At 34.1% G+C, this 9,082-nt stretch overlaps 2 protein-coding genes across 2 annotated transcripts; one reads left to right on the top strand and one right to left on the bottom strand.

The window, feature by feature from the left end:
* The first annotated feature begins 18 nt into the window (after positions 1-18).
* LOC131793335 (mitochondrial import inner membrane translocase subunit Tim10 B) lies at positions 19-2,681 on the top strand. Its single transcript, XM_059110743.2, has 3 exons — positions 19-311; positions 1,372-1,467; positions 1,932-2,681. Exons 1-3 carry the CDS (start codon positions 273-275, stop codon positions 2,055-2,057), a joined length of 261 nt encoding a protein of 86 aa, XP_058966726.1. The 5' UTR covers positions 19-272; the 3' UTR covers positions 2,058-2,681.
* LOC131793334 (cyclin-I) lies at positions 2,679-9,014 on the bottom strand. The gene is made up of 9 exons (XM_059110742.2): positions 8,853-9,014; positions 6,401-6,453; positions 5,830-5,940; positions 5,385-5,522; positions 4,894-4,968; positions 4,091-4,231; positions 3,858-3,977; positions 3,491-3,586; positions 2,679-3,193 (listed from the first exon to the last, which is right to left on the bottom strand). The coding sequence occupies exons 3-9, from the start codon at positions 5,938-5,940 to the stop codon at positions 3,050-3,052; spliced, it is 825 nt and encodes a 274-aa protein (XP_058966725.1). The 5' UTR covers positions 6,401-6,453; positions 8,853-9,014; the 3' UTR covers positions 2,679-3,049.
* Between the last annotated feature and the right edge of the window lie 68 nt (positions 9,015-9,082).

Genomic DNA, 9,082 nt, shown 5'->3' with positions numbered 1-9,082 from the left:
CTGACTCGATCTCCCGTTCACTCATTGCCCTTGTTCGGTACGACAGACGATCCCCTACCCTACTTAGAGCAGGTTTCAGCAACTCACGAAGCGTGGGCCAGTAATATAAATTCTGCCTTAAAACAGTCTTTATACAGAAAAATTGAGCATCGAATTGCTTTGCATTCTTTATCCGGTTTTTATCTTTGTTAAACAGAATATAAGTCACATTAGAAACTGTGAGGACAGGCTGGGGCTGAGTTTCAGGTTTACAAAGCAAAGAATCACCTCTTATGGAAAGGTTCATAGCCGATGAATTAGCTGCTCGAAACGTAGGTTATTTTCATCTATCTTAAGTTTAGACCATTTCCTCTGAACAAGCGCTCTTTGGATTTCTGTGTATTTTTGTACTCGAAGATTTTAACGCGAAATGCAGTGAAGTACTCGTTCGAACGTTCATAGTTCTTCTTTTTAACTTATCAACTAAATGACTGGGTATCTTTCATTCTCAGGAGGGATATGATAATTTAATAAACTACTCTTGAAATGTAAGTATAGCTTTACTTGCCGATCAGACAGTAGCAACGGATTAAGGAAGAGGGGGGGGGGGGGTAGGAGTGTAGTGTGATTCCAGATTTCACATGAGGTTAAATTTTTTTTCCACATAATGGTTATTGTAGCATTTACATACTAAACTCAGATCATATTAATGCAGATATAAAAAGTTAAGGTTTAGAAGAGCAATGCTCTTCATATCCTTTTTTGTTAAAGAAAGTGGATTTCTGGGTGATTGTGAAGAACAGCTCCCTGCAAACACACATCCACAGACTGTAGGTCAACAGATGACCAACAGGCTACTGACAGGTGACTGACAGGTTACCAATTGGTAATATACCCAAGAAGTAACATCCAAAACAAAACTTTTATTGCACTTTATGTAAGCTTTAAATGTTGAACTTACTCTGATAAGTTAAATCACTTGTGATGAGTTGATATCACAATAAAGTGACATCATTTCTGCTGTGATCTCTCAAACAAAGGGGCATTTCAAATCAAGTTCTGTATACATTGTAGAACCTTTATCTGTTGTTGAATGGCTGGCTGTTGCCAAGAGGTTATTTTTGTCAGTGAGGGATGGACAATGTAAAGAGGTGGTCGTTAAAAGGGTACTATTTTATTTACTTTTTAAAGTAAACCTGCAGATCAGGGCACACCCACATTAAGACCATAAATACAATGTTTTTTATCACAGTTGAGCTATCTTACATCTCAGGGCAGTTAAAATATTTCTAGCAATCATGGTTGAATGAGTTAAACTGAGTAAATTGTCCAATAATGTCCCTGATGTAGATGTATAACTTAATTTATGATCAATTTCTCATTTATTTTCAGTATAAAGAATTCTTACAGCTGTACAACAAGCTTACTCAGAACTGTTTTATTGCATGTGTGACAAATATGAATTATCGTAAAGTTACTGCAGAAGAGGTGAGAATGAATCTTAAATCCCTTTCTGTGACAAGAGCAGTAAGTCTGTGTTGGTCTAATGGGGTGCAATGCATGGTATTTAAATACCAAGAAAAGGAGCATTTTATTTTACATTCATTCTTGTGCATTTGTTAACTTGAGATGTAATCAGATACGGTCCAAAAATCTTTTGTTGACCCCACTCATCACCTACTGCATTCAAGACAACTGATTTCATGCATCTAGCTTTTACATGCCTTTCATTTGTGGCTTGTTTCATAGAATAGTGCCAAGTTCTCCAATGGAAACATAACCATCCAAAAATGCCTATCTTGCTCACTTAAACTTTTGAAAAATGTTTCAGAAAAATACAACTTGACTTCATGTTTTCTGAATGATGGCCACAGACCAAAATTCACCAAGATTTGACCACTTCCAATATACTCTGCTCAGGACTTTTTAAAATTATAATTTGTTTTTATCAGGAATCATGTATTGACACGTGCAGCACAAAATGGATGAATCTCAATCAACGCCAGATGGCAGTATTCATGGAGGTCGGGCCCCTGGCAGATAAGAAGATGGGTCAGTCTGTAGGCCAGGGGATGTGACATTTCATTTAAGATGGAACAAATCTCATTGTAAATAAGAGTAAAGGTCAACCTGTGTATTCCTCTGCCTGATTTGCTATCTTTTTGCTAAGAGTATGTTGCACTGAAGCCATGTTTTTTTAGAAACAAGCTTAGTGAACAAGATTTCTGGATTCTGGAAGCTTTGGTTGAATTATCAGTATTATTTTATATGAAAGCATAAAAAAAGAAAGAAATGCACAAAACAGGGTCATACCAAGAAGAGACATGGCTAGAGCTAAAAATAACATATCTTTAAGAGTTATTGTTTGAGAGAAATGAATGCAGTAAGTGAAGAAAAAGCTGGAAAGGCAAGACAAACAAAAACAAGAGTTAAAATTTAATTTGGGTATAAATTGAATTTAACAAGAGTTATGAAATAATGTCCCATTCACCTCTTACCTGAGGCAAAGAGTAAAGAAACAGAATCAGCTTCCAATTCTTCATTTTAAGTACAAACTTAAAACAAAAACCAGAAGAATGAGAATAAAGTTCTCTTTTTTTCAGTTTGTGTACAAACAAACAAAGGAAAAACTTTTGTTTTATGTCTCATGTGCAAAGATAATAAGTAATTATACACAATAAAAATAACATATCAGTCTCTTACTTGATATAAAATCCTTTATTCTACATCCCATACTAAAATATTTACATACATTTAACAAAATGCCTAAAGTACAATAAAAGTTTTCTATTCCTCTCCACCATAAAAACAAATCTTACGCACCAACCAGTCATAAAACTTGCATTACACAACAAAAACAAATGGAGAGCAAAACTCTTCAAATGCCTTAGGAGGACACAAAACACATACATTAAGGTCAAGACTTTTCTTGACACGTGTGTAAATTAAGATGAAAATGACTTATTAAACACAGCTATGAGTGCATTTTTTAAAGAAACACTAACGACTTTTCATACTCTATAGCGTAAACCACACCACCAGTTAGATACTGTGATCACCTCGATTAGTATTAGTTCCCTATCAAAGCAGGGAATGAGGGATCTTGTCTATCACTTAATGTCAGTGTCTTCATTTTGATTGAGTGACTTTTTGAAATAGACTTGAAGTGGTCATTAAGTAGTTTACAACACTGCCAAAGTTCAGCATCAGGAATCTGCCATGTTAAAGAAACAAGAGAAAAGCAAAATAATCAGCAATTAATTGAACATGAAAAACTACCTTTCATAAGCTGATAAATGCTATTCAAACTTGTGCTATGGGATAGCGAACAGGACGGTACAATTTTTTCTTTGTGTTCAAAGCAATATGTTCAATTTTTAAGACCTGTACTCTTAAAACATCAAAATGGTGGGTATGGGTGCCTCTAGCCAACATATACATTTTTAAGTAATCAGTTCTGTTAGCCATCCAAAGATCTTTAACTCCAGTATATATAGTTGAACACTATTACCTTTGCCTGTTCTTGTAGAAAATGCGTTGCCAGGAGCCAGTTGCTGCTGACATACATCAATTCACAACTCAACAAGGCCAGTGCTAATGTTGATGGCTAAAAAATAGAGAGATTTTGAATTTTAAATCAGAATTTAATGACCTGCTTAAAATGTTGTTTGGGTACATCAGAATTTCCCTACATCAACCTTCATTTGTCAAAGTAGTATTTTCCTACTAGTCAAAAGCTCTATCAAAGTGTTAAATGTTATTTTTTATCCAAACTTTCAATCTTAATGAATTCATATGACTCTAGTTTAAGGTGCTCCTGTATCATCTTTACATTAAAGTTGTGGTGAGGGTATTAATTTCCATTATTATATAATTACCTTGAAAAACATAAACTTATGACAGCAAAGGAGATCTTCTAAGAGTGAGGTAATATGTTGTAAATGATGGTTCACTGGACAGTGGTCTAGAAATCCTTTTGAAACACACAAGGCATGAAACTGAAAGAAGACATGAGACATTTAAGCTTGCATATTGTCTGTAGGTTATCAATTGTATATTATTATTTAGGTATGCACCCATAAACATTTCAAACAAATGTTACTTTACTTACCACCTGCAGGAAATATAAAGGAGTTGAAGCATTCAGATTCCAGTTAAGTTTATCAAGAATGATTCGTTCCATTCGTAGCAGATCTGATGAAGAAAAGTTAAGTCCACTAACTTTGACCAAATCAGCAGCTGTAGGAACATCCTAGCAGAGAAAATTAAACAAAAATGGAATATCATCAAGCAGTTTTACCATATGTGTTTACATACATGCATTTGTGTGCAAGTATCTTCAGTTTAGGGTTCACCTGCACAGTTAAAGCATACAGTGCTCCTCGTCAAATCAATTTAACTCCCATTAGTGACCAAGACAGAATTTCTCCTTATGATATCAATACAATGTCAATCAGACAGGTGATAAGAATTATCAAAATGTAAATTTGAGGATTTTCTAGTGACCCATTACCAAATTCTGAGAACTAGCATCACAGGAATTGCATAGCAGACAGTAAGGAGAATTACTAATGAGATCTCAGGCATTAAAGGGTTAACAAGATTCATTCCCTGTTAACATAAAAGAAGGAGCTGAAACAAATGTTAGTGTTATTAAACATTTGTCTTAAAGAAGTTCAACACAGCAATTTGCTTGTTAACTACACGTACTCCTACAAAAGCACACACATTGTACATTGTATAACTATGGGCAAAAAACTTGAACAGGGAATGACTGATTTCTTGTTGGTGACTATGGTTTATTAATTCAAAATTGTTTTTAACTCTTGGTACAGTTACATACTAAATCATCAACACAACATTTACAGCTAATTAAACACCTTAGCTAAAAAGATAATGACAAAAGCTTAGTACCTCATCCTCTTCACACATCTTAACAGCAAGGAACAGACAGCAAATACTGATACATGGAAGATACTTAGGGTTGGCCTTCATGTAAAGATAAAGATAAGTATGATCATGAAAACCTCTATTAAAAAAACCCTTCATATCTTGAAAATACAACTTAGCACATCTTAAACAAATTAGACATTAAATTTTTGAAAAAGTAATTGATAGATTTCAAACTCATCTCTTACTTGATAGCATATTCATAAATTGCATTGCTGTAATTTTTTAAATAAAAATTGGACATTTCAATTCCATTAAATTGTACACCATTTCTTTTGTAATTCTGAAAATGATAAGAAAAGACATTACATGACTGTATATTCAAATATAGACACATACTGTTAATTCAAGGTATCCCTGAATTTATCATATTTAATTGCTTGAACTTCTACATCTTAAGCATTCTATAGGAGAGATATCTACATGAACACAGTACACAGCAACAAATAACTCACCTTTACAACTGATAAGAAACGGTCAAGCAAATTTACAGAAAGGGAGAATGTCTCTGAGTGAAATCCACAATGCCTGCTCAAATTGAGTATAAAAACTGTGCTGTTGTCTCGGTTGGAAAGACTGATTCCATCTGAATCCTAGCAGGAAAAAAGACAACAAATGTAATGAGTACCTTGATGAATTGTTCATCCTGAAACAATCCTTCTGCACACATTCATTTTGTACCAGTTTAACTATAAAATTCAGATGAGACCAATTCTGAACCCTCTGACTTACAAACAATTTCTGCCATTCTGTTTAAAGGTCTGCAATTACACATGAAAATTTGCCAAAAGTTCTAGTCACAGTATTTAGTTACATTTTCTCCTAAAAGGAAAATTACAAAAATAATAATTTACACATGACCTACTACAATATTTGGTTGATAAATGTACATTTACAAACCTCATTTCCAGCCAAGCACATAAGGGGAGCAAGGTGTGTCTCTTCTTTCAGAAGCCCCTCATTTAGCACTTTGAGCAGTTTGCTGACATTCAACCCACAGGAAACTATCATCTGAAAATTGGTAAAAATTATTAAAAAAAAAAAAACAAAAAACCTTTCAATATGTCATCAATATTTTAAAGACCAAAGCACCTCACTTTATAAAGTGATAACAGATATGTATGCCAGAAATTAGAAAAAAGTTGTCTCTGATAATTTCTATAATGACTATGTAAAGCTGTAGTCCCCTTTGCGGTGGTTGTTAAGTGATGTTAGGAAATGCATACTCTCTACTTAAAAGAAAGGGCCTATTGTGTATGAGATAAAAGGACAGCTGTGAATGAGACCTATTCAGTAGTATTTATAACAGTATTTTGGTGTCTATACAGTGTAAAATGTTGAGTTTTGTTTGAAATTTACAATTTACCAAATCACTTTTACTGAACAACAAACAAAACAGACATTGCTTAGGGTCAAAGATAACAAAGAAGAACTTGTGTCCTTTTTTTTTTTTTTGTTTTTTTTTGCTTACCTTAAATTTATTAGTTCACTAATTTTGCAAGTTCAGTCAGCCACACACAATTCCTGTTTATAGGAAAGATATAACTGCATATAAATGTTGAACTTGCAAAAATACATGTGGGATGAAGAAATTCTGAAAACTATTCTACCACATTGAAGCATGATTGGAAATACTGTTGCTTCTAAACACTTAAACAGCTTTCCTAAGGTACCAAGAGTTGAAAGCAATGTGGCAAACTTTGACAAAAAATCTGGTCAATGCTTTTCCCTTTTTTAAATCAATGGGCAAATAATCAACCAATCATGTAATACAAAGTTTTATACATATTTCATAATTAGTCAGGAGTGGATTTGGGCATTTGTAGAAAACTAAGCATCCCTTTCATGACATTACTTACCTACTGAAGGGCTGTCCTGTACAAATATGTTATCATTAAATATTTGTTTACACAATATCCATACTGAACAATTTATTCTCAGGATCTTTCCTTGAGCACTCTAGAGCAGAACTTGTCCTGGAAGCTACAACATGGCTTGCCTAAGTTAGGCCTGAGATGTTTTTTGTTTTCGTGGCTTAAGAGCTATAATCCTCCATTCTTGAAAGTTTCAATGTCAAAAATTACATTTCGCAGATTTTTGCACAAAAGTTGGATTTGAGACTACATTGTGATCTTAAAACAAGAAGATTGAGGTTCAATTCCTCACAGGCACTTGGAATTTGTTTTCTTTGTCTCATGCTTGTAACAATGCATTGAATAACATCTTTCTCTACTTCATTACCACCCTAAAAATTTATTCTTTTACATACATGACAACTTCAACACTGCTCTTCCTAGTAGTCATCATCTTTAGTGAAGAAGTGCTTTTCTTAGCATATATCTTTGTTCACTATAACAGTGAATCATTCTTGTAGACAAACCTTAAACTTAGTCTGCAAGAAATGAAAGTTACTATCACTGCACCAAATTTCTTCTTCTATCATTCTTTTTAATTATCTTTTAAATTTGGAATTGAGTACTTCATATCTTTATATTGATTTAAAACAAACTTTTCAAATATCTAATCTGCAATTTTGTAGGTATGGTTTTCACATATGCTCAGTAACTTAGCTAGCTCGGTTCCTTTCAAATTCAATCTTTTGGGGAATATTTTCATTATTTTCTAAAATAAATACTATGTCAAATAATGTCTTTTGTCTCTAAATATCAGTAAAAAAACTAGCCTAAACGTTATATTATGAATATCCCCATGCTCCACCCAGGAGGTCCCAGCCTTCAACTGATCCCAATTTAACTGTTCATTTCAAACTGCTAATGGTAATTAGAAGAATTAGAGAAGTAGCCTAGATGCACACATAATAAACTCAGCAGAGATGGGGACCGATCATTTTTTTTCCCTAATTTTCCTCACTGGCATGCTTTACAAATTATTTCATGTCGTAAATGCTACTTCTTGAAACTAATTACAAATACGTGTAAATACATGTAAGCTCTTAAAAGTGAAACAGCCACAAGGCACTTGAAAAGTTGACTAACAAACACATCCATATAAGTCAAACATACATTTCCTGTGACCTTTTAGCCTCAATATCATTTGAACCTTGATATTGAACAAGAATCTCGTATTTCAAAAATTTTCCTTGACCTACGTACGCACTGAGGGTTTTTAAAATGAAAATTGAAGTGAAGATCTCATCATTCATTTTAGAGAATCAAAGTTTCTGATCACCCCGGCATAAATAAATGTTACCAGAGGAGCAATGACCACAGGAACATCAACTACGTAACGGTTTTATAATTAAGCATTTCAGAATTTACAGATACATGTTTTGGAGAATCTTGTCAGTTCGATCGTAGACGTTTCTCCATGACTAAAAAATGAACGTTTTTTAAAGACTCACCACTCCAATACTATTATTTAACGCTTAAACCATGAGCAACAGAAATCAGAATAAAATGCTTAAGTCGACAACACAAGCTAGGATAGCTGAATACGCCAGAGCAACAAAGACATAAATAGATCGGCGTTCCCGGCTCTGCAAATTGAGCTCCATCATTTCTTCATACGAGTATGAACGTATGGTGAACAAGTCTGTGCTGACTTATAGCAAAAATCGACGCCAGTTTTCGTATTTCAAAGAATAAAACTTGAATTGATTGTTACCAAGGTATGACAAAAAAAACATAAACACAATGGAGATTTGATCTTCGAGACGTTTCGAAATCGGCGAAAAAAAATGCCAATTCAGCCGTGTATTAAATTCTCTTACCGGCGGAATGAACTTTAATGCAACAAATAAATTCATGAAAAGCTTGCGTCTGATTGCTGCTCTATTTCATCGACTACGGTAAAACTACTGCGTTCGGGAAGAGAACGAAATTCAGCTGTCAAGTATTGGGAAATTTAGTCGCCATATTAGTATGATGAAAATGCGCTTAGGTCAGTGCAAGCATTCTACGTACCTCATTTGTGCGTTTCCAGGACTTCTATAACAGTACAACTGAGCGACGAGAAGAAGAGAAGCAGTTTCTAAAGGTTCATAGGTATGATTATCACTACTGTGCTTACACACCCAACTTCATAGTTCCATGATAATAACAGTCGAGTCGATGTAAACAAAAAGATTGATTTTTGGGCGCCAAGTTTCAGTTCATATTGTTTTGAGGGTCTCGATTGGTTAGTTCGACCCAGA

This window comes from Pocillopora verrucosa, chromosome 14, assembly GCF_036669915.1.
Source record: "Pocillopora verrucosa isolate sample1 chromosome 14, ASM3666991v2, whole genome shotgun sequence".
Classification (NCBI taxonomy): Eukaryota; Metazoa; Cnidaria; class Anthozoa; order Scleractinia; family Pocilloporidae; genus Pocillopora; species Pocillopora verrucosa.
Note: the sequence above shows the minus strand (reverse complement) of the source record. Positions and strands in the feature narration are given on the sequence as shown.

What these genes read in the sequence shown, in the direction of transcription:
- LOC131793335 (XM_059110743.2), top strand. Translation starts at nt 273, where the DNA reads ATGGAAAGGTTCATAGCCGATGAATTAGCTGCTCGAAAC. An exon ending in ATGAATTAGCTGCTCGAAAC is followed by an intron (nt 312 to 1,371) that starts GTAGGTTATTTT and finishes ATTTATTTTCAG; the next exon opens with TATAAAGAATTCTTACAGCT. An exon ending in GTAAAGTTACTGCAGAAGAG is followed by an intron (nt 1,468 to 1,931) that starts GTGAGAATGAAT and finishes TGTTTTTATCAG; the next exon opens with GAATCATGTATTGACACGTG.
- LOC131793334 (XM_059110742.2), bottom strand. Translation starts at nt 5,940, where the DNA reads ATGATAGTTTCCTGTGGGTTGAATGTCAGCAAACTGCTCAAAGTGCTA. An exon ending in GTTTCTTATCAGTTGTAAAG is followed by an intron (nt 4,969 to 5,384) that starts GTGAGTTATTTG and finishes CTTTACATGAAG; the next exon opens with GCCAACCCTAAGTATCTTCC. An exon ending in AGATGTGTGAAGAGGATGAG is followed by an intron (nt 4,232 to 4,893) that starts GTACTAAGCTTT and finishes TTTCTCTGCTAG; the next exon opens with GATGTTCCTACAGCTGCTGA.